Genomic DNA, 26,412 nt, shown 5'->3' on the forward strand with positions numbered 1-26,412 from the left:
ACCGAAAGGCAGTGGTGATATGGAGACTGTATTGTCAGATGTTCTGTGTATTCAGTCATGTTTAGGTTAACATGCCTGATGTCTTGAATAATGTGTTGTGACAAAATGTCATGTTTTACACCAGTTTGGTACATGATACTCCAGTGTGTGATGTAATGCTACTTCGATGGTTTTGACATAAATTACGCCATGAAAAAATGTCATGCATTGGTTCATGTTGTTAATCCAGTGTGCTAACTTGTATATTTAACATTGCCTGTTATCATTTGTGCTTATTAGTAACATGTTTGAGTTCTAGACTGTTTCATTCAAATAATTGTCAATGAAAACATGTCAAAGCAGGAAGAAGACATTGATTGAGGGCAGGAATATGTCAAATGATTTGTCTCACTTCAATCTTGCTGTAAATGCCCACAAGTTGGACTGTGTGTTTTCATTTGTATCACTAACTCTAGATCTCCACAGTTTTCTTTTGTTTGTCTGGCAGTGATGGAGACCCTTTTCCTTCAGTTGACAAACGTGGTAGATGATTCAATAAGTTGCTTGAATGAAGTCAAAAGGTGCTTATCTCATGTGACTGATATTTTACCAACAATGCTTGTCAGTAATTTTTATTATAAGAGATTGTTGTGAATAAAAGCCAACAAAAGATGTCTTTTTGCCTGTTTTGTGTTCATTTTCTAAGGTGTAACTTGACAAACCAGCAACACCGAAGTGTCAGGATTTTAAAGGTGATGGTGATTGACCTACTTTGTAAATTATCCCTTATCCTGTGTGATCCTGGATCAGACCATGCTGGTCAAAACTGTGTCCATGTTTTCTATCCAGGGGTGTCAATGAACAACACAGGTGATGATTTGGCAGCAGAGGTTGTGACATTACTGACACATTAATTCATCACAACTGTACAGATCAATAGTCAGTCAGTGTATTCGTGCCATGTCAGTGTTGGTCAGCACTGTGCTTATCAACATCAATATCTCTCAATGTTCCCACATCGGTCAACATATCCTTATGAACATCAGTATTTCATTACAACATTACATGCATAAACGTATGTAAAATAAAACGAAGTGAACACACAAACACACAGTCAGTCCACATTCTAAGGTACAGTTGTGGCCATCTTTGTCAGGACTACGGCCATGTTAGTTTGTGCTGTGGTCACATTGTTAGTATCATGTCCGTGCTTCTCATCTGAATACATTATCGCATTGCAATGTTTTATATGTATAGACATGTGTAAAATAAAAAAGTCCATGTTCCCATGACGGTCAGAAAAGGTTGAGACGCAAACACCCAGCACTGTCTTGACATATGACAGTATCTGTCCATGTTCCCATGATGGTCAGAAAAGGTTAAGACGCAAACACCCAGCACTGTCTTGACATATGACAGTATCTGTCCATGTTCACAGCTACAGTGGTGGTCATGTTTGTCATTACCCGCCCATGTTATTTCATGCGGTGCTCACAATTTCAGTATCATGCCTGTGATCCCTATCTGAATACATAATCTATTACAGCGTTATATACATAAACATATGTAAAGTACAAACATGTAAACACAGAATCTCTCCATGTTCATACAATGGTGGTCATGTTTACCAGGACCTGACCACGGTGGGTCGTGCTGTGTTTACCATTGTCAGTACTTTGCCCATGCTTGTAATCTGAATATATTATCACATTACAACGTTACATGCATAAATATATACAAATATAAAAAGTAAATACATAAACACACAATCCGTCCATGTTCATAGGTACAATGGTGGTCATGTTTGTCAGGACTGTGCCCAGGAGACTTAGTGTCATTCGCACATGGAGACATTATCTTACAACAACATCAAATATACGGGATGAATAAACATATTGAAAATCCCAACTCATGTTCGTCAATACCATGCCAGGTGGGTCAACATGAAGCCCAGTGTGAACAGTACTATGCATATATTGGTCAGTACTCTGACCTTGTTCATCAGTACTGTGTTAGTCAGTACTGTGAACATGTTAGTCAGAACTGTGATCATGTTCGCCAGTACTGTGATCATGTTCGCCAGTACTGTGACATTGTTCATCAGTATTGTGACCATGTTCGCCAGTACTGTGACCATATTCGTCATTACTGTGATCATGTTCATCAGTACTGTGATCATGCTTGTCAGAACTATTTACATGTTGGTTGGAAAGATGTAAAATTCTGTTAAATTCCATAACATAATCAAAAATAATATCGATGAAAACCGTTCTCATAAACACATGACCTACTTGCTTAATGCTGAACACTGTACACTGCATGATTCTGACAATATAACAAACTACTTTACACAGATTTGTGAATTAAAATACAAAAGAAAGGTTAGCAGGTTGCCAAGGAGAAGTAGAAACAGGGAAAACAGCAAATCTGTACAACATTCATTGTAAAACATTAGCGTGTTTGGTTCTGTATTGCTTTACTACAGGGGGTTTTACTCTAAAACCACTTTGTACAGAACTACAAACTAAACACAATCAGTTAAAATTGAACATGATACACTGAAACAAATAAGGAAATACAAATATATCTGGGTTAAGTACAATCCGGGATTCGAACCCACAACCAGGAGTCAGGCACCTTATGGTCAGCACACAAAGTCAGCCATCTAACCCACTCAGCCTCCGCGGCTTCCAAATACTCTGCTGATGGAAATTAGGTGTTCCTCGAACCTGTCAGGAATTTTGTTGTTCTCCAGTTGGCAAGAAGGTAATTCCAATCATTAAAAGCCTCACATTGCCATCCTGTCTCTGTTATACAGCCCACCATCTCCAAACTGACACATCATAAAATTCTCTGGAATGATCAAATCTTCTACGTAAGAGGATGTAACTCGAAATCACACCTCTGTTTGAGATCTGCCACACCAGCACTCAGTATTTCATGACCGTTTCAATCTGTTCCTGCCTCCAACAATCACTACAAATAAACCTACACAAATCTCAAAATGACACAACACTTAAAATAATCTTAGCAAAGTTTTGGGAGCGAATTTTTGGGAACGGGGTAAAGCAATAATGAGTCATTCTCATTATCTTGCACACTCACATTTCTCATGTATGAAGGACTTACATCATTTCATTAAACATCCTATACAAATTGTTTGCAAATGGGGCCATTCAACTGATGATTGGTTCCCTGGAAAATCACTGGAATGACACCATAGTGTAAGCTCTGGATACAAATAGTTACATTATTAAATGTATGAAGTTGCCAAAAATGGCTTACTACAGAAATATAAAAACTGAAAATGGTGTTTTGAGTATTTCTGACATTCCCTGACATTTCTGAAAGAGAGTTCCCACATGGGCACAATGTGCGAAGTTCATTTCCCGTTGACCCCCGTCGTGATATTGCTGGAATAATGCTAAAAGCGGCGTAAAATTTAACCTCACTCACTCACTCACTCTGAAAGAGAGAATGCAGTTGAATTGTGGCAATCGTCTGCCGAACTGAAATGTTGCTAAATGTCCATACCAGTTTATAAAAAATATATAATTTTTTAGATATTTCAACACGAGACACTGCGCATTTATTATTTCAGCTTCAGTGTTCAGTCTTGATTCCTTTCGAGATTATCCTAGGTGAAGATGAAATTTCCATTCCATTACATCTCATCAGTCTTTGCCCTTGTTTCATGTAAGAGACACATCAGCTCCCTCTGACACAAGAAGCTCATAAACATCAGAGTGTTGGGCTTGAACTGCCATCATGACAGGTGTTCTGTTGATGCCATCTCTCCTGTTGATGTCGATTCTTTTCAAGGACAGTAAGTGCCTAACTATAGACATGTTACCTTCCTTACACGCAAACATCAGACAAGCCCATCGTATCTGTAAGAGACACATCAGCTCCCTCTGACACAAGAAGGTGATAAACATCAGAGTGCCCTCCCTCAGCTGCTATCATGACTGGTGTCATGTTGCTGCCATCTCTACAGTTGATGTTCATTGTTTTCAAGGACAGTAAGTGCTTAACTATAGACATGTTACCTCCCTCACATGCATACATCAGACAATCTCTGCCCATCTTATCTGTAAGAGACACATCAGCTCCCTCTGACACAAGAAGGTGATAAACATCAGAGAGCCCGGCCTTAGCTGCTATCATGACTGGTGTCATGTTGCTGCCATCTCTACAGTTGATGTTGATTGTTTTCACAGATAGAAGGTGTCTAATAATAGCCATACAATCTGAGGTTTTGAAAAGCCATCTAAACTCACTGGCACTTTCAAATACACATATCAGACAGTTTCTGCCCTCGTTATCTGTAAGAGACACATCAGCTCCCTCTGACACAAGAAGGTGATAAACATCAGAGTGCCCGGCCTTAGCTGCTGTCATGACTGGTGTCATGTTGATGCCATCTTTCCTGTTGATGTCGATTGTTTTCAAGGACAGTAAGTGCTTAACTATAGACATGTTACCTTCCTTACATGCATACATCAGACAATCTCTGCCCATCTCATCTGTAAGAGACACATCAGCTCCCTCTGACACAAGAAGGTGATAAACATCAGGGTGCCCTCCCTCAGCTGCTATCATGACTGGTGTCATGTTGCTGCCATCTCTACAGTTGATGTTCATTGTTTTCAAGGACAGTAAGTGCTTAACTATAGACATGTTACCTCCCTCACATGCATACATCAGACAATCTCTGCCCATCTTATCTGTAAGAGACACATCAGCTCCCTCTGACACAAGAAGGTGATAAACATCAGAGAGCCCGGCCTTAGCTGCTATCATGACTGGTGTCATGTTGCTGCCATCTCTACAGTTGATGTTGATTGTTTTCACAGATAGAAGGTGTCTAATAATAGCCATACAATCTGAGGTTTTGAAAAGCCATCTAAACTCACTGGCACTTTCAAATACACATATCAGACAGTTTCTGCCCTCGTTATCTGTAAGAGACACATCAGCTCCCTCTGACACAAGAAGGTGATAAACATCAGAGTGCCCGGCCTTAGCTGCTATCATGACTGGTGTCATGTTGCTGCCATCTCTACAGTTGATGTTGATTGTTTTCAAGGACAGTAAGTGCTTAACTATAGACATGTTACCTCTCTCACATGCATACATCAGACACTCTCTGCCCATCTCATCTGTAAGAGACACATCAGCTCCCTCTGACACAAGAAGGTGATAAACATCAGAGTGCCCTCCCTCAGCTGCTATCATGACTGGTGTCATGTTGATGCCATCTCTCCTGTTGATGTCGATTGTTTTCAAGGAAAGTAAGTGCCTAACTATAGACATGTTACCTTCCTTACACGCATACATCAGACAATCTCTGCCCATCGTATCTGTAAGAGACACATCAGCTCCCTCTGACACAAGAAGGTGACAAACATCAGAGTGCCCGGTCTCAGCTGCTATCATGACTGGTGTCATGTTGATGCCATCTCTCCTGTTGATGTCGATTGTTTTGAAGGACAGTAAGTGCTTAACTATAGACATGTTATCTTCCTCACATGCACACATCAGGCAATCTCTGCCCATCTTATCTGTAAGAGACACATCAGCTCCCTCTGACACAAGAAGGTGATAAACATCAGAGTGCCCGGCCTCAGCTGCTTTCATGACTGGTGTCATGTTGATGCCATCTCTCCTGTTGATGTCGATTGTTTTCAAGGAAAGTAAGTGCTTAACTATAGACATGTTACCTTCCTCACATGCATACATCAGACAATCTCTGCCCATCTCATCTGTAAGAGACACATCAGCTCCCTCTGACACAAGAAGGTGATAAACATCAGAGTGCCCGGCCTCAGCTGCTATCATGACTGGTGTCATGTTGATGCCATCTCTCCTGTTGATGTCGATTGTTTTCAAGGAAAGTAAGTGCCTAACTATAGACATGTTACCTTCCTTACACGCATACATCAGACAATCTCTGCCAATCTTATCTGTAAGAGACACATCAGCTCCCTCTGACACAAGAAGGTGACAAACATCAGAGTGCCCGGTCTTAGCTGCTATCATGACTGGTGTCATGTTGCTGCAATCTCTCCTGTTGATGTTGATTGTTTTCAAGGACAGTAAGTGCTTAACTATAGACATGTTACCTCTCAGACATGCACACATCAGGCAATCTCTGCCCATCTTATCTGTAAGAGACACATCAGCTCCCTCTGACACAAGAAGGTCATAAACATCAGAGTGCCCGGCCTCAGCTGCTTTCATGACTGGTGTCATGTTGATGCCATCTCTCCTGTTGATGTCGATTGTTTTCAAGGAAAGTAAGTGCCTAACTATAGACATGTTACCTTCCTTACACGCATACATCAGACAATCTCTGCCAATCTTATCTGTAAGAGACACATCAGCTCCCTCTGACACAAGAAGGTGATAAACATCAGAGTGCCCGGTCTCAGCTGCTATCATGACTGGTGTCATGTTGATGCCATCTCTCCTGTTGATGTCGATTGTTTTCAAGGACAGTAAGTGCTTAACTATAGACATGTTACTTCTCAGACATGCATACATCAGGCAATCTCTGCCCATCTCATCTGTAAGAGACACATCAGCTCCCTCTGACACAAGAAGGTCATAAACATCAGAGTGCCCGGCCTCAGCTGCTATCATGACTGGTGTCATGTTGCTGCCATCTCTCCTGTTGATGTTGATTGTTTTCAAGGACAGTAAGTGCTTAACTATAGACATGTTACCTTCCCTACACGCATTCATGAGACAATCTCTGCCCATCGTATCTGTAAGAGACACATCAGCTCCCTCTGACACAAGAAGGTGATAAACATCAGAGTTTCCATTTTCAGCAACCATCATAATCGGGGTTGTGTTTGATAATGTTCCACCATTAATGTTGAAAATTTCACAAGACAACAAATATTGGACAGTTGAAAAATGACCGCTTGAACATGCCTTATGTAAACAACTGAAACCTTCAAATGTCTTAACAGAAAGAGAGGCGCCATGTGATATCAGGAACTTGAGGATCTCCTCCTGTCCTGTCTCAGAACACAACAACGCAGATGTGAATCCATTATGATTACAATCATCAATCATATCTGGAAACTTTTCAACAACAACTTTCACAATATCTCTTTTTCCTGAAATACACGCATGGTGGAGGCAACTGTTTCCTTTCCAGTCCGTCACTGAAACATTTGCTTCTTCTTGCAGTAGAAAGTTGAACACATCCAGCTGTCCGGCCTCTGCAGCAATTATAAGCAATGTTTTGCCTCCTGCCATCCTTCTGTCTGCATCATATTCACCATGCTTCTTTAGCACATCAACAATACATTGCAGGTTCCTCAGATGTCCAGCCTTTATACATCCTGTGATACTGTCATACAGGTCTTTGACATCCTCAGGGAAAAGATTTTCCTTTTTCATCATCACTAATAGTGACTGTGTGAACAGTAAATCATTATTAGACAGGGAAGTCCAGTATAGAAAACATTCACCAGATGTGCTGTCCTTTCGATGGACTATATGAGGCAAGTCATTTGCCAGTTCCGTCATCAGCGACGATGCTAATTCATCGATTCTGAACACAGAGTGGCCTACTGTCCATCTGAAGCAATCTTCACGGATACCCTCCACTAGCCTCTTGATCATCAATGGGTAAAGACGAGAAGTGATGTAGATCATGCTTGTCACATCATCAGTTTGGGTTGTCTGTCGAGCATCAGTCATGCTAGGTCTAACTCTTTCATACAAAAACTGAAGGGAACAGTGTTTGACTAATAAAACACTGTTCAGATTTCCCAAAGCACACGCGGTAGCATCGTGAATGGCTGGATGTGAAAAGGAGGCGACATGATTCTCCACGACACAGTAGGTGCCGGTGAAATTGTTTATCTCTCTTTCTATGTCCGTATCAGTGTATGTTGCTACCTTCTCCTTCACAACATGAAACAAATCTATGACCTTCTTATCTGTTCCCATCGTCAAGGAGGCAAGGTCCAGTTTTCCTCCACACAGGACCAGGAGAATCAGAGCAGTCGATCTGCTGCTGCCTTCACGGACAATGGTGTCAAGGTCACCTCTCAGGTATGTCACTGGTTTCAGAAAAAAGTCCCCAAGACTGTACATCTGGAACGCTGGGTTGGTGAAGTACAGTTTACAGGTCAAAGGATATCCAAACATGCTGTCCTTTAACTCTGTAACAGTTTTCATGTCTGTATCGGAGATACTGCAGATCTGGCTTCTCTTGCTGAACAATGTCATGATCTGTTTCTTTTCTTCAGTGGTCAAATATGTCTTTATCATATCAACAACACTTTCAGGTTTAAATAGACTTACTTTGAACTGATATAGTTTTGCACATCCCTCATTCCAGTTGTAGTTCCTGGATGTCAAAATGATGCGAAGTTTGTAACTGCTTTTTTTTGTCGTTACGTCTTCATCTTGCTTTTCATCTTCCTTCTTCATCATGTCTGTCTTCACTTTCTCCTTTCTTTCTCCCTTGGCTGCTAGATCCTCGTCTCTTGTCAGGGAAAGTAAAATATCAACCAAGGCACTGAACACTTTCTGTAATTTCTCCAAGCTGCTAGGAAATACAACAGAACCAAAGATATCATCAAACACAACCAACGTGTCACACTTTCGCTCAATAACGATATCAATGTCAAACCCTTCAACATTTTCTACAAACAATACTTGATAGTTTTTCTTCATGTACGTTTCACAGATCCTGAGAGCAGCAGTAGTCTTGCCATCTCCTGGGGCTCCACAGATTGAAACGTGGCGGTGTCTCTTCAGAAGTTCTTCAGCTTTGTGGAGAGCACCGGTTTGCACGAACATACCGCCCAGCTGCTTGATCCTTGTGCTGAGACTCTCTGGAGAAAATACGAAAAAAATAAAATTGAAACTGAAATTCAAGGTCTGACTTCATTCTGATTTCAAGATAATTCTGAACACCATATTTACTGCTGATATTTTACAGGAAATCAATATGGGTACAAATTGGTTCAGCATGGAAGAAGCATCGGTTGTTTATATACAGTGGGTCATTTTTCTGCAGCTCATGTCTGCAGCAGACAGTTGAAAGCTCTCTACATGTGAACCATGAAACCTTTTGAAGCCTTACTGAGGATGATGTAACCCTAATCAAACAACTTCAGAACAAGTGTTGTATGACAAAGCGCAGGTTAGTTATACATAGCAAATGGTTTTCTCTATTTATCACACCTTGTGATATACAGCCTCGATGGCCGCTGTTGCCGACTGCAATGTTGGAGGAGTTGGACAAGTCATAATGTGAAACTGAAGAACCTGGGTTGAAGAAAGGAAAAAGAAATCCATTACAACCCACTGAAATATAAAATCTGCTTATTGAGACTTGTAATTTCTTAATAAGTGGGATACACAGATAAAGGAATGACATAAGTCATCCATGTTTACCATACTAATGAGAAAAGATCCAGAAATGACGCAAAACCCAGAAGTCAGTTTGTAATAATAATGGTATTTGTAATGCGCTGAATTCCACTCCAAGGAGGGGCATGCTCAAAGCGGTTATTATTTCCCCGGATAACCCATGCTATCTTTTAGGTGCTAGAAGGTTATAGTCACATGACTTTCTCTCACCGGTTACCCATTTTCTGCTGGGTGAACAGAGGCAACAGGGTTTGTTGAACAAACTCACTTGCCTAAGACGAGACCACATATATCAAATGTGCTTCGTTTTGGGGCAGGACCAAATCCTTGAAACTCTCAGGAGTCAACTCGCCGAGCCCAGTCACCCATCTAAGGACTGTCGGATCTCGACGTTGCTTAACTTCACCTGTTTCGTGACCTGAACTCTGGGCACGAGGTCAGACAACAACATGGTACCAACTTTGGCCAAACCTGAAGACACAGTTCTGATTCTGGCAATCCAAAAACATAACGAAATTGTAAATAGTCAGTCTGAACACAAGATCACACGACTGTTATACAACCAAGGAAACTTGGTGAATATTTGGTGCCTTGATTCTTTTCATAGACAGACACAGACACAAACACAGACAGACAGGCACAAACGCACTATTTTCATTTTCCTAAAAAGAGATACATATGCAGGGTTTGGAAACAGCCTCACCTGGTAGGTAGTAGTGGGTGGCTGTAGACAAGGATTGAACCCCTCGCCGCTGTCTTCCCTCTGTGGCAGTGAGAGTATCTGTGGAAGGTCCAGCCACAGCATCAATTGATGTCAGTGTTGTAGTGGGTTGTCTCCCTTGCTCCCATCTTGGCCTTTTGGCAGTGAGGGTATCTGTGAAAGGTGTAGCCCCAGCGGCAACTGGTGTCAGTGTTATAGTGGGCTGTCTCCCTCGCTTCTGTCTTGGCCTTGTGACAGTGAGAGTATCTGTGGAAGGTCCAGCCACAGCGCCACCTGGTGTCGGTGTTGGAGTGGGTTGTCTCCCCAGCTTCTGTCTTGCCCTTGTGACAGTGAGAGTATCTGTGGAAGGTCCAGCCACAGCGCCACCTGGTGTCGGTGTTGGAGTGGGTTGTCTCCCCTGCTTCTGTCTTCCCTCTGTGGCAATGAGAGTATCTGTGGAAGGTCCAGCCACAGTGTCATCTGGTGTTGGTGTTGTAGTGGGCTGTCCCCGCTGCTGTTGTGCATCTGTGGTAATGAGAGTATCTGTGGAAGGTGTAGCCACAGAGACATCTGGTGTTGGTGTTGTAGTGGGTTGTCGCCCCTGCTGCTGACTTCCCTCTATGGAAGTTTCCATCATTCAAAATATCTTAGTTTCCTCCATAGATAACATTTCAGATTCCAGGATTAGTTTGATTTCAACCCAGCTTCCTATAACAAATAAACATATCCTTGATTGCTGATTAGTATATAATTAATTACAGTCGAGGCCTTCATTAGAATAGTTTCCCCAGGAGCAATTTGTTTGCTGCTTGTCATGTACAGTCCGTTTGAGTCAGAAACGGACTGATGAATTGCAAATTTTATCATTGTACAAAATTGCCACATAAATATAAATAACACACATGTTTATCATTTACTAATACACAACAGCTTTCTTATATTTGAACATTTCCGGACTCCACCCAAAAAAGTTGTGTAAGAAACTATCATCATTGAAAACGCAAAAGTTGTTATTTGTCAGGGTGGGGTGAAGTCTATGATCTTATTTAAGTTTGGATGATTCTCTTTGAAAATTCTGAGTTGTCTATGCCAGCGCTTGACGTGGTTTGTCGTACGTGGCCATTCGGTGCTGTGATGGTTCCACGTTGCCCTCCCATGGTCTCCTTCCAACCAGAAGGATATGATGTAGTCACTGAAGTTGTCCACTGCTTCACCTGGCGGGGTATCCTCCAGGGCATGGAACCAGACGTCAATGATGACAGGAACCAGAGGCAGGGCCATGGCTCTCCAGACCAACAGCCTGACATCTGGAGTGTCCTTTTAAGCACAAGTCAAACAAACTTTCTGTACCTTCTTCCAGACTGCTTGTGTGTAATGGAACATCCAGCCCTTCGTTTATGTTGATTGTGCTACCTGCGGCTTCAGTTTTTATCAGTCCTAAGAAGCAGCTTTAGGTTGTTGATTTGTGTCAGTTGAAATCGCATGTTTTTTTATACAGTGGAAGCTGTCTAAACTGGCACTCATTAGGACTGAAGAAATATCCGGTTTAGACAAAGTGCTGCAATGTAGAGCTGATGGTAAATGTACAAATCATGAATGGGGATGATTGCCAGATTTGACAGATGCCGGTTTTGACAGCTTCCACTGTATTTATAAAGTAAGAATGGCATTAAATGATAAATAGGTTATCACACTCATGTGTCTTTTATTGTGGTTTAAATCCTGCATTAGGAATAAACACTATGTATTCATGCTTGCCATGGCTCACTAAATACAATGTTTATTTCCAATGCAGGATATTCATCATCCCAAAACCGTGACACTCGTATGATAACCTGTATGTATAGTTAGCGGTCTGATGAATGACTGAAGGTGGTTTCATGCGACAGTCAGCATTATTTGTACTTATTATTTAACCCGTAAAGTGTGAATAACGTATAGTGCAAATGTCTCACATGTACTGGTAACAAGGAAGTAAATCGTATTTTCTGCTTTGGGCTACAAGGGGAAGTAACTTGTGCAGCAACAAGATCTGTAGGATTTCAGTTAATTCAAACACCAACTGCAGCCAATTGCCACCTTTCGATTATAAAATATTTCTCCTTTGTTGCCTTGAATGGACTGGTATTTTCATTAACAAAGGAGAAATTGTCCCAGATCATGTTATATTTTCAATATTATATCATGGGCACGAACAAACAACAGGTTCGTTGTAATAATTCTTAATGTCTCAGATTATAGTAACTGTTAGAAATACCTCTAAAGTGTTTTTTTTTATTTATTAAATATACATTAACATATCACTTACTGAAATCAAATACCATTGCAATCTTCTACATCACCCATATTTCGATCAAAATTTCATCGTTTTACAGATAATGTCATCATTGGTTTTCCAATATTTTTCAACGTTGCTATAAACAATGGTGAGTAAATGAAGGTTATTTCATGTAACAATCAGGAATATCGGTATTATTTACCTTGTAAAATGTGAAGAACGTACAGAGAGATGTCTCTGTCTCGTTAGGTAACAAGGAAGTAACTCCTACTTTCTGTTTTGGGCTACAAGGGGAAGTAACTTGTGAAGCGACAACATCTCTTATCAGTGTCACACTCGTAGTCAGATGAGGTAGTTAACTTCAGGTTTTAGGGATTCAAAAATATATTTAAGAATTTTTTTAAACAACCTGTTTCAGGTGAATGTCAATAAGTGAATGATATACATGAATGACTCCTTAAAAGGTATGCTTGTTGTAAGATGCAACAAACAGGATCAGGTGGTCAAGCTATCTGACTATGTCACTGCTATTATTTTCATCTCAGATGCATTTATACCAGATAGTCTGTACAGACTCTGACATTCACAGAACATTGTCATACATTTGGAACAAATCAGAGTACAGTTGTTTTATGTGAAACTGTGCTTAATGTACATGTCATGAACAAAGATCAGACCATTGTTTTCTGTGTTTGTGTCAGATTATGTCTTTGTGTCAGATTATGTTTTTGTGTCAGATTATGTCTTTGTGTCAGATTATGTCTTTGTTTCAGATTATGTTTTTGTGTCAGATTATGTCTTTGTGTCAGATTATGTCTTTGTGTCAGATTATGTCTTTGTGTCAGATTATGTCTTTGGCAGTGAGATGGGAGAAGATGAAGCATGGTCATTAATTCATGATGACCTTGTGGTCACAGAGGATACTAAACGACCTTAATGATTTTGCATCACATGAGTGAAAGCGGTCTGATCAAAACTCCTTAACGAGTTTTAACAATGAATTGAGAATCTGTGTCACACTCTTGAGAGAGGGTGATGCACACATCACTTTTGCTCTTTTTCAGAGGTCATTTTTAGAGGTCATAAGAATCCACTCATGCAGAACGAAAATATGTGACAACTCTTCCACCCCACACATGAAAACTGTGAAGATTCATGCGAGAACTTTGATGTGGTCTTCTCACTGATGGCAAATAATGCTGGCAGTGTTATTGGACAAAACAATCAGCTCTGAACTGGAAAATTAGCTTGGATTACAAGTTAGCATGATTGAAATATGACTTCTACATGAGGCTGATTAATGTCTGTACAGTTGGATGTAAAATGGTTTGTCTTGTGTCTATAGATCACAGTTTTTATTGGCCTGGCGTCCTGTCAAATAGTACATGTAATAACACACATCGAAATACATGTACCTAAGTACTGTGAACATACAGATAGACATTGTTTTGATATTTCTATTCTGTCAGGAAATCTCTCTCATGACAGACTAACTAAATATGAGGGATAAAAGAACTGTTGACACTGAAATCTTTAACCATTTAGTTATTTAATGTTTAACTGAGTCACATAACAAATTCAGTTTAAGTGTGTGAAGAAACTATTTAAAATTTAATATAAGTTTATCATGTCATGACAAATGACACTGAGACAAATTAAATTACTTGTATACATGTCAATCAAAGTTTGAACTCAAGCAGATCAGACTATGATATACCTTTATATAAATCAGACAAATTTTCACAGTCTTTCCATATATTAAGAATAGTGCAAAAGTGGCAACCTTTACTGAAATCAGTGTAGTGAATTGCTCACCTGGTAAAACTAGAAGAGAATGTCATTGTTTTGGTAGCAAGGAGCTCCTGTCTGTATCAAGATGGACACTAAAACTTGTCTCATCCACATAGTCTGGTGGTAGACTGAGTTTTGACGATGCAGGAAGGACATACCATAACTCAACTGCAAAGGGCTAATTTGCATATCACATGACCAGGCTATTTTCACTTTGAAATCAGAAGAGACTGGTCAAATGCAAGCTCTTCGGACAGCTCATCATGTGTTTGCACAGTTATATGGTTATCCTGTTGCAGCTGCCATAGCAGTATATTCTGTTGGGCTCCAGTGAGTCACAGAACTAATTATCCTTGGTGGCATGTCACACCAGCATCAGAGAAGTGAATTAATCCCACTTTGCCAGTAGTGAATCCGACCACAGTTAACAAATATCGGATCATCATTAACGACCAAATGGCAAGGTCATGTCTGGTTCAGGTTATTACTGGTTTCTGAGCATGACGCTGCCATATGGCTGTAATATTGCTGAGTGTGGCATAAAACTCACCTCACTCACTCATTCTGAGCATAAGCATCAATCTGCACAAATGGGAACTGACGACACATATCAACTAAGTCAGCGAACCTAACCACCCAATCCCGTTAGGTATCTCTTATGACTAGTATAGTCACAAGCATGAAGACTTTCATGGACAGACAATTTTTTCTTGTGGTGGATGCAACGTCTCATTGTGGATTCTAACAATGGTATCTTTGGCTTGATAATGGTGTTAGAATCTACATCGAAACGTCGCATCCACCAAGAAAGAAGTCGTCTATCCATGAAAGTCTTCATCCTTATCATACCAACTTCTAAAACGCCACTTGCAGAAAGTATTGTCACCTTTTGTGGCAAGCATGAGTTCCTGAAAACCTAACATAACCAAACAAGGCAATGGATGGCCTGTCAAGTGGATGGCCCATGTCATGTGTATCCAGTGATACTCAGGGTGTCATTGTGTAAGACTACCTCAAATGACCATTATGCTGCACTGTTCAGCTAATTACTGACAGAAATAAGCCCTAAGAGATGTGAAAAGGGGAGAAAAGGTGCTCTTCCAACTGGACAGTATAGCAGTGTATAGTCTGTAAAACCAACTTTTGGGACAACCCTTTGTGAAACATCTTCCAAATAACACCAATGTTATAAGACTAAATAAATCTGTGCTATGACTGCAGTACATGAATACTGCTTCCTATTTCCTACAGCATCAGCTATACAAACTTGATCAGACTCCATCAGACTGAAATCTGAAAGCTCTAGGCAGAGATGCCAACCCTGAATCAAATGAAAGCATAGTCATTCCTTGCTAACAAAAGATGTGAGTTTAGGGTGACCGTACGATGGGCTCTAGGCCAATTTTATGGGTGGAGGTCAATGAAAATCTTTACTGAGTGAGTAAAAGAGTATAGTTTTACGCAGCACTCAGCAATATTCCAGCTATATGGTGGCGGTCTGTATATAATCGAGTCGGGACACATTTGTTTTATTTTTTAAAATGGAGTTTTTCTATAGACAAATGAGATCATTGATTTTGTATTTGAACTCTCCATTCTCCAAAATCAGAGTGGTTGGCATCTCAGTAGAGGGAACCCACCTCATCACTGGCATGGCAGTTGTGAAGAACTTGTATGATCAATTAAGAAAAGGAGTTGTGTGAAACTGGGATAAATTCCCTTCACTATCACTGTGACAATTTTTTTATGGGGATTGATATCCAGCTCCAAGCCTATGCATGTGTGATTCAGAAAATGTACATCAACCATCCAAAATTAGTTTTTATAAATATATGTTCTGTGTTAGCAAAACAGTCTCTTCTGATGGGAGAAAAAATCTTCTTTATTCTACATTTCTATTATCGTTCTTGTACATGGTTATTCCATCACTAAGACTGTGGAAAGCATATTACAAATGTTTCTCATCGCAAAAGGTAAATCAAATAAAATTGTCTGCAGCAGATAGAAATTTAGTACCAAGCATCACTCTGAAAAAACAAGAGCACTGAGACAAATTGTATCTCCAAACTATGACAAGGAACATTTTCCATATATTTCCTGGCCTTGTACATTTGCAAACAATTCATTAATGTGTATCTTGTTTATATATAAAACATCATATCATTACATCATATGTCATAAATACTTGCATCTATACACTTCATTTCCATAACTTGTTACAACTTATCCATGTTGATTTTTCAACAATAAATACACAAACGTAACAAGAATGATTTTGACACTGCATACCACATATGCTATATATAGTCCACATGTTTTGTCGTTTTAGTTGTTTAGACAGTTACCATCACAAAGATTTTACAAAAAATCATAGTGGGGAATAAAAAGCCTTCAAAAAGGTAGTCGTGAACAGATGACTTCTCACTGATCACACTGTGTGATGATTGGGGCTGCGGTGGGTAGCCTTGAGGTTAAAGCATTTGCTTGTCATGTGAAGACCCTGGTTTGATTCCCCATATTTGTACAATGTGTGAAGCCCATCTGTGTTGTTCCCTGCTGTGATATTGCTGGAATATTGTTACAAGCGGCGTAAATCTAAACTCACTGATTACTATCACACGTGACCTTGTGGATACACTCATTCAGGTGATGCCTGATTTCATACTTTCTCATTTTCTTCAATATAGGTAAAATCAATGTGTGATATAGTTTCAAAATTTTCCTAGCCAGTTGGGCAAGCATTGCCAGAAAGTTACCAGCCCCAAAAAATAGTTCACCAGCCCGAAATTTGAATGTAGACATTTGTGTCATCATTAAACTGTTAATATGACGAACAGTTGATAAGGTCATAATTGTGCATGATTTAAAAGTGCATTCAACTAACAAGTCAGCAGGACTTATAAGACAACTCCATGAAATTTCACCAGTCGGTTGAGACTACAGTTGTGGAGATTTGGGCCCGACTGGATTTTTACTAGCCACATCCTGGTGGGCCAGTGGCTAATTTGCACACTGGGTAAATTATAACTTAACAGACACTCAACATCAGAATTAAAGACTGCTCCCAGTCACTCAGTATCTCACATCGAAGTTGGGGTCTGAATCCATAGACATTGGAATAAACTTCTGTGATTCTGTATGGTGGCAGTCGGTACATAATAGCCTAGACCAGACAATCCAGTGACTAACATCATGAGCATCAATCTATGCAAATGGAATACAATGAGATGTGTCAGGGTAGTCAGCAAGCCTGACCACCGAGTTTGGCTGCCTGGCTTGTAATATCACTAAAGGACCAGTGACTCTCAAGATTTAAATGTAAATAAAGAAACTAGGACTGGCTAAAAACATAAATAATCAGAATTGAGAACAATAGAAAATATTAATAATGATAATCAAAATGAAAACAATGTAAATGGTAATATTGTACTTTAAGTTTTCAGATAGAAAAGAATTTTGATTTTTTCACACATTATATACCAATTTAGGAATTTACTCATGGCCTGCTTCAGGATGCTGAATGGTGCACCTGCAGAATACAGGATACTGACCAGCCATATTGTTTTGTGACATGTTATGTGAATATATGGTGACTTCATGTACACAACAATCAGTAACGTCTCATGTATTGTATAGAGCTTTAATGGAGTTCTCTCCCATAACTGACGATGTGAGTAGGTCGTCTTTGTTGAGTCTTTACCTCAAGTGATATCACATCACCCCAGCCCTAACGCTAACCCTAAACCTAACTAAACGTAAACTTGCATGCTTTTAGAGATGGCAGGTGTCTGGTATTCTGTAGTCTTAAAAACATGCCACCATTCAGCAGTGATGTGAAATAAAATAATTTCTTTCTGACATTTTTGCTTGAAGTTATGACTGATACATATTAATAATTAATCCTTCCGTAATTAATAGATAATCTTTACATGACGATTATCGGTTGCTATGATATACTTTGGTAGCCAGTCCTACAAGAAACACAAATGACGCTATGGTGTTGTATGATTATCCACTCTGTTGTCGATGTTCCAGCTCTTCCTCCATTTCCTGCTGCCTGATCAGCTCCCAGTACAGGCCTTTCTTCTCTTTCAGCTTGCTGTGGGAGCCCATCTGAGGACAAAGAGACACACTTGGAGAAAAGGGAAAAGTAGAAGTCAAAGTAAGGGCAATTCTAATTTTTCTAACACTTTGTCAGAAAGGATGAGATTAATGTCCAACAGACAATAGATCCATAAAATGACAGGAAATGGGCACAAGACAACAGTGTTTTCTCCCTTTAATTTACTTCTGCACAGTGACTATTTGATATTTTAACTAATTACAACTGAATTTGACAAAGAAGACAAATATAGCTTGGGATATTCCACAGCATCAGCAAAACCATTTCTATGAAACTAAAGATTTCACAATGATGATGATGGTTTGGAGATTCAATGTGCTCTTTCTGATGTATTCTCATTGAAAGATGGTTGATTTGATCAAAAGATATGGTAACCTGAAGGGGGTGTTAGGGTTGAATAATGAAATTTCTAAATTTGTCAGAAGTGCAAGGGATGCTTAGACTACAGGGTGGTTAGTATTTGTTTTGTTTGTTTTATCTTTTGTTTATGTATGGTTTCTGGTCAGGTTATATGTTTTTGGTTGTTTTTGTTAAGGTTGGGACTAGTTGGTCAATGTGGGATTATATACGCCCTAAAAGTATATGCAAGGCTTTGAAGGTTTGGGTTTAGGAGTACTAGTAGTGTTAGGTGTGTGTTACTGTCCAGTAAATTCATGAGCACCATTCTGTGTTGTTGGTAGCATTTACAATGAGGCAGGACATGCTCAAACATTTCAGTGTGTGTATTTCCTCATTTGTTTGAGGGTTATTTTTATGGGAAGTTAATTTTGTGTGATCTGTACGTAATCTGGCTATCTTGCAAACAGGTCACCCAAGTTAAAACAAACATCTAAACAGACGAGTGTTTATTTCGCCTGCAGACTTCGCATGCGTCTTTCACATCACCATTTAATTGGCAACTCAAACACAAGACTAGGCATATATAGCACAATGTCACACATTTTCGACAATAATTTGGCCTATATTTTATACATTGGGTCTTATGCACTCACTTTAGTTGCCTACTGATGTTATGAAAGATGTATTATCCCCTATGACTTGCCTGAAATCGATAACTGAAACTTTGAGGCGAACGCCTCCCAAACAGATAAAATTTGCTTGATAATCGATTGCTTTGTACATTGAAAACTGCATGCACTGTTGTTGGTGTTCGCTTAACTGGTTCCAATCATAAGTTGTGAATATGACATTCACAAACAGCACTCTAAGGGACATAACTAAATAGGATTCACTTGAAATTATGTTCAGCCGGTAGAGGGCGTGAGAGTCAATTTAATATAATGTAGCATTAATTCATTCAAAATTTTTGATATTGTAATGTAATCTAAATACGTAATTTTGGGGGGAATAAATTATATGGTAGGTTCCCTGAGAGTTGGTAGTTAGTATTATTGAGTGAAATGCATTATGCATTTTTAGAGAATTGTGCCTTCAAGTGACACATATCAATAAGCAGTCCTGGCAAGCAAAAAGCTTTTTCCTTGAAACCATTTTTTGTGACCTATTCCAGTTTAGCAAAACATAAAAACTAACTCAAAATCTGGTACTATATTACAGGTGCAACACCAGTTCAATGTAACAATAGGATTTAAAATTCTTTAATTTACTTCCCATCAAAAGTTTAGACTCACTAGTGTACATACAAGCCACTTACTTCAGGCAACTGCTCTAAACTACATTCTGCCAAATATTCCACACTATTTAAAGGTACTGTTTACGGTAAAACAAATTGTTTTGATTACTGTCGTCAGTTCAATAAATAATAGAACTCAGTAAAAATTGGTGAATTCTTAACAAAACTTTTCACTAAAATGCAGCTGTTCAAATGTATGATAATAGCATGTTTTTTAGCAATTTGATGCATAATCTTCATGCATGCCACCTGCATAAGATTTACTGTTTGTTCCCCCAAGTTATTGGAGAAATCTATCTTCGAAGTAACTATATTACATATACATATATATACATAACATGTAATGAGCATTATCAATGAGTCTAAACTTTTGACGGATAGTATATAACCTAACATGCATCCACATAATCAAGTCTGGTACAAACAATCCAGTGACCAACAGCATAAGAATCAGTCCACACAATCCCCTATTTCCCTCTGCCCTGATCCTACTTTTTGAAACAACTCCCAATTTCCCTCTGCCAAGGGCCTACGTTTTCAAACAATCCCCAGTTTTCCTCTGCCATGGGCCTACTTTTTCAAACAAAACCTCAGAATCAGTGTTGATCTTTCACAACTTGCACTTCACTAACAGCCCAATTTAAACTGACCAGTCCAGTTAAAACTGTTCTTCACCACTGCTTGCTTGCCATAAGAAACAACTAAATATATCAGTCACCAGTTTTTCTGCCTGACTGACATATGTCATCCCATCCTCATTGCATACATTGATGCTCATGATGTCAATCACCGGATTGTCTGGTCTAGACTTTATTATGCACGTAATATTGTGATGTAACTGGAATGTTGGCGTATCCAACATTTAATGACCAACATACAAACAACCAGATACTCTGGATATTCTTATGGTCAGTTGTTAGCCATGACTGTACTGGAGCTGACCAAAGGTGTCTCAACACTACCTAACAACTTATTGGGTAGAAAATAAAGCTATTCTGATGACACCAATATACTGTTGGCTCAAATGGACAAAAGACACTACTCACTGTATGGCTCGAAAGCGAACCGATGAATTGCAATCTAACTCAAAACCTAATAAACATACAATGCTTAATGCAACGCTGATAATGATTAAAAACATCAGACCAATTAATATAAAAACAGTTGTCAGTTGTTTATCAACTATCATTAAAATAGTTCACTACTATTTACGAGGAAGGAGTGCAGAGAAAGGGACAGCCAGATGTTTCAGTAGCATGTACACAAGCACCAACAAGTTATTAACCTGTGCTGTGCAAATTCTAGCTCTTTCTCCCATGCCTGGCTGTCCTTTTCTTTGTACTCCTCCCTCGCAACAAGCAGTGAAATGTGTAAATATTTCAATGACAGTTTGTTAAATAACTTTTTTATTTTCAGGACATAAATTCTGCACGAGCCACACAGAATTGGTCTGGTGTTTTGAATATGATCAATGTCTCTTTGAGTATTATATGTTTATTAGTTTTTGAGCTAGATTGCAATTCATAGGTCATTTGAGTCAAACGGACTGTACATGATAACAAGCACATTTTTTCCTCAGGATGGGGTGAAATTTAACTGAAAACCAACCTCAACAATCTTTCCATGTGAAACAACTGCTATGACATCAGCATCTCTTATTGTGCTGAGCCTGTGAGCAATCACCAACACTGTTCGGCCTGAAACAGGAAATATGTGCTAAAAACAGGAATTATGTGGAGAAAGCAAAATAGAACTGCCTGTTTTGATGTAAGTGGTGTGTGAAGGATATCTGCTCAGTCACTATCCAGAAGTAGTGCTGACTGAAAATATCAGCAATGAGAACTACAATCAATGGGAAAAAATTATTAAACATTCTTGATATGAAAATTGTGCAATCAATAATATCTTGCATAAGCATTTGTGATGAAAAGAAATGATAATTTACACACAAAATTTCCATTCATTAGCTATTCCTATAATATTCAGAGCCCCAATTTTGTCTCCAATCCACTCATAAATGTGTCATCCATTAAGAGAAATATATTAACTTATTTTAAACAAATCTAAACGTTAAAGTTACTTCTGTGATGTTTATTGGTGATTGATCAATACTGGATTAATGAACCATTTAATAGCTCTCAAAAACTGTTGATGTGGCTTAAATCACTTGGTTGTTGATTATTGATCCTTACGATTAATAGGAATAGCCAATCCTATCTAAAAGACAACATTCACACCACATTCAGAAGTGAGATTAATTTTCTTGAATACATACTGGTATCTTCAACCAATTCTGTCACACCAAAATCATATATGGGAATGTACCTTTAATGACTTTATCCAAAGCTTCCTGAACAACTCTCTCAGATTCAGCATCAAGAGCACTAAAAGTGACATAAAGAAAGAATTAAAGAATGCCTAGATGAACATAGTACATGGTGACTTGAATATGTAAAGATTTATCAAAATTCCCCTCAGAGCCCAATATTTGGCTTAAGTCGACAGCGACCCATGAAGGTCCAAGGTAGAAAAGGCCTTCAATAACCCATGCTTCTCAAAAAAGGCAACTAATGGGATCTGGTGGTCAGGCTCACTGACTTGGTTGACTCATGTCATCGGTTCCCAATGGCACAGTTGGATGTTCATGTATGATAGGGACACGGCCAAGTGGCAATAAAAAATTGTTACGCACCGATACCAGAGGAACATTTAACTTTTTTTATTTAATCTTACAGGGGATAAAAAATATTTTGAGTTATCTCCCCTCTGACCACATCAACTAATGCACAAAGTTACAGATATTGGCCAGCTAGTTTGGTCCAACAAATAGCCAGTTAGCAATAGGTTGGTTATCAAACATTAATTTACATAAAGAAAAGAAACCACAGTAATCTCCCTTTTGACCATAAGCCACATGAACTCAAGTTCCAAATTCATATAGTTCATATGCATTGCCCAACCCAGTCAAATAACCTGATATATTCATGTGAATGACGGGTTTCTTATAGACTATGCTTAGTCTCTGATTATATACAAGAGTCATCAGAACATGATTGAAAGGGCAAATAATCATCTGACAGTTAGTTGATCATTTTTAAGACTGGAAATCATGAAAAATATTAATGCCATATATATGTAAATAGCAAAGGGCGCCACTTCAAAATCTGTCTCACATGCCTGCCAAGGTTTGCTTGCTGATATTAAGAAGTTTTTGAGTTGTGTTGACTCATCCAATACAAGCATTTCAATGGTCATTTGATAAACTGAAAGGCACCACCCCTGCACATCCCCTCTTGATCTGCCTATGCATACGTACCTTGTTGCCTCATCCAATATGAGCACAGAGGGGTTCTTGATCAGAGCTCGGGCTATGGCTATTCTCTGTTTCTGTCCTCCAGAAACTGTCACGCCCCTCTCACCAAGTACAGTTCTGTAACCCTCAGGAAACTTGCAGATAAAGTTGTGAGCGTTGGCCTGTTTGGCAGCCTCTATTACCTGAAGTAACAGTATATTATGAAACATGATCCAGTGTTCTGATTCAACAAACTGTGAAGGTCCCGGGATAGAATAGGCCTTCAGCAACCCATGCTTGCCATAAAAGGTGACTGTGCTTGTCGTAAGAGGCGACTAACGGAATCGTGTGGTCAGGCTTGCTGGCTTGGTTGACACATGTCATCCATTCCCAATTGTGCAGATCGATGTTGTTAGTCACTGGATTGTCTGATCCAGACTCAATTATTTACAGACCGCCATACAGTTGGTATATTGCTGAGTGCAGCATAAAACTAAACTCACTCACTCACTCTAATTCAACAAGCAGTCATGCAGTTATGACCTTTTGCAATGATATAGTTTGCTATGTTGTTACACATAACAGAGTTCTATGAATGATTTACGGAACTGTTCCCTGATGTCACAACAGAGGTAAGAGTGGACAGTGGTGTCATGTGACTATGAACCTTCCAGTGACTCACCTCACAGGCAGCTTTGATTAACCAGAGTCATAGTAATATAAGCTGAATGCTTCTCTAGAGAGTAATACGGTGTGATGTACACTTTGCATCACTTGAACCGGTAGGCAAAAGATAACACTGATACGAAAAGGGATCAGACTGTATTACCTGTGAGAGAACTAACAACACATTTACAGTCAAATGCCGATAAGTCGCATGCAGGCATCTCAAATACTATGCATAACTCAAAGTACCTCTCAGTCCCGACCATTTTTTTCTCGAATTCATCAAGAAGTCAAATTTATTACTTGGTCCCCAGAGATTTGACTCATCAGGATTTGACTGTATGTTTTTTCGAAGATCAATAAGCTCTCTACTGACTATATGATATGTAAACAAAATGGTGTCTGCTTCCAATATGGGTTTATTATAGTCAGTGAAACAATCTAACATGCATAAAAACTGCCATAAAAATGGCTATGTTTAAGTTGAGTGTGCAAACGGTTCAATGTATAAAACAGTCTAAGTAAACTTAGTCTCAGTACTTTTCGTTACGCTCCACCACTGAGTCTAACAAAACCTTATGGGACGTCGCGTCAGGTAACCTTTGAGATTGACCAATCAGAACACAGTTTACCAAACCGCGAAGGTGCACATTCACACACGACGTACATACAACCATGACAACGGTGAGTAAACAGTCGCTGAAAATAGTGGTTTGGGCAATATTCAAGGATGTCATCTTGCGGAAATATTAGCTAATGGTAACTATGTCAACTGAAACCCCAAAGCGTATATATTGCAGGTCAAATAACTATGATATATGCAGATTTTTGTTTGCGGAGAGATCTGTGTCAGTGACCTGAATATTTTGAAAGTCTCTCCGATCCCTAAATAGTAGCCGTTGTCTGATTGGCTAAATTTATTTAACCATCTTGCATTTGACTGGATGGTCATTAGTCACTCAAAGGTTACCTGCCGCGACCTTCTACTACCTTTTGTTAGACTCAGTGGTGGAGTGTAATGAAATACACTGAGAATAATACTACTGAGGTAATATTTTTTCCAGTTGTCTGGGAGGGTTGACCCAGAAATTTGTTAAAGCATCACTGACCAATTTAAAGTGCTTGTAATTTACATGACTGTAAGATAATCAAATGAGTTAGATTTGTGAAAAAGGCACATTATATCTTCACATTTATAATTATGCTTTACAGATTAAGATAGATATGCAGCAGAGTGGGTCTGGCTGATCCTGGCACGTTCAGGCCGGTAAGGCTCATCATCAGCTCAGGGCTCTCGCCCCCTCTACACGCAGCCCTGACAGCGAATGGGACTTCTCCCAGGAAACACCAAGAACTTTCCAGAGAATATGTCGGCTTCCCAACCCTACAGCCTTCTACATTACTCAGATTGTCAGAAGGTCTGTGCTTCCTGTGGAGGACCCGGGCAAACCAAGGGCACCGATAACAATGGGGAGACTGACGACAGTGTATTTGGGATGCAAGCGAGACATTTCAAAGGCGAGGTCCACATATTTATCATGCTTTTCCTGAATCTTGCCAATCACATGGCTGTCAAAAGGGACAGAAAATTCAATGACATAAATAAATTCAATGGCTTTATCAAAAAGGACAAGATTCGGTTTACTGGCTGGAATTCGTCTCAGGCTGTATATTGTCCTATTCCAGAGAAGTTTGAAAGCATCATTTTCCATGATGCCTGGACACGGTCAGGGTCGTGCCATGGATGCACAACAGGGTGAAATAGTAGAAGCAGCGAGCCACGCCATCATGTCTTTTAAGATATGGTATAGTAGTAGTAGTAGTAGTAGTAGCAGTAGTAGTAGTAGTAGTAGTAGCAGCAGCAGCAGCAGCAGCAGCAGCAGCAGTAGCAGTAGTGCATTAATCCAGCCATAAACATATTCTTGTATAACTGCTTTTACATAAGGAAAGTGTTGGGAACCCACAAATAAAGTCTGACTCAGGCAAACCAGTTGTTGACACATACCAGATACACAATCAGCCTATAAAATGGTCGTCTATTAGCCTTAACAAGAAGTTTAGGGTATCTCAAACCAGTTTGCTTTGAAATTGCAAATTGGGTGCTAACTTTTATGTGTCTGGCTTACTAAATAAAGACCTACGAGAAAGGATAACAACACATAATTTGGGTGAAACACATCAAAACATCATTACCCATTCTAAATGAAGTGCCTGTAGATGTGTCAAGACAGTGAAACCACTGGCTGCAGCACTTGTTTCAGTCCAAACAACTGGCACTAGAAACTGCCAGTACTGGTGACCTCAAGCACTAGAATCTGCCAGTACTGATGACCTCAAACACTAGAAACTGACTGTACTGCTGGCCTCAAACACTATGAACTATCAGTACTGGTGACCTCAAGCACTATAAACTGCCACTACTAGTGACCTCAAGCACTAGAAACAGCCAGTACTGTTCACCTTAAGCTCTAGAAACTGCTACTTTTAGTGAGTGAGTGAGTTTAGTTGTACGCCACACTCAGCAATATTCCAGCTATATGGCGGT

At 39.5% G+C, this 26,412-nt stretch overlaps 2 protein-coding genes and 1 pseudogene across 2 annotated transcripts in view; all 3 read right to left on the reverse strand.

The window, feature by feature from the left end:
• LOC137261062 (uncharacterized) overlaps positions 1-12,649 on the reverse strand; it is a 37,215-nt pseudogene extending 24,566 nt beyond the window's left edge.
• Positions 1-26,412, reverse strand: part of LOC137261071 (ADP-ribosylation factor-like protein 1) — a 382,131-nt gene that overhangs the window by 153,775 nt on the left and 201,944 nt on the right. The window lies entirely within an intron of this gene.
• The window catches only part of LOC137261065 (mitochondrial potassium channel ATP-binding subunit-like), a 28,853-nt gene continuing 18,455 nt past the window's right edge, over positions 16,015-26,412 (reverse strand). The window contains exons 14-17 of the mRNA XM_067798727.1: positions 23,226-23,404; positions 22,235-22,293; positions 21,518-21,606; positions 16,015-18,266 (exon numbers count right to left, since the gene is read on the reverse strand). Of these exons, the coding sequence (XP_067654828.1) occupies positions 18,162-18,266; positions 21,518-21,606; positions 22,235-22,293; positions 23,226-23,404 (432 nt within the window). The 3' untranslated portion in view covers positions 16,015-18,161. The remainder of the gene's footprint in view (positions 18,267-21,517; positions 21,607-22,234; positions 22,294-23,225; positions 23,405-26,412) is intronic.

This window comes from Haliotis asinina, chromosome 14, assembly GCF_037392515.1.
Source record: "Haliotis asinina isolate JCU_RB_2024 chromosome 14, JCU_Hal_asi_v2, whole genome shotgun sequence".
In the NCBI taxonomy this organism is placed as follows: domain Eukaryota; kingdom Metazoa; phylum Mollusca; class Gastropoda; order Lepetellida; family Haliotidae; genus Haliotis; species Haliotis asinina.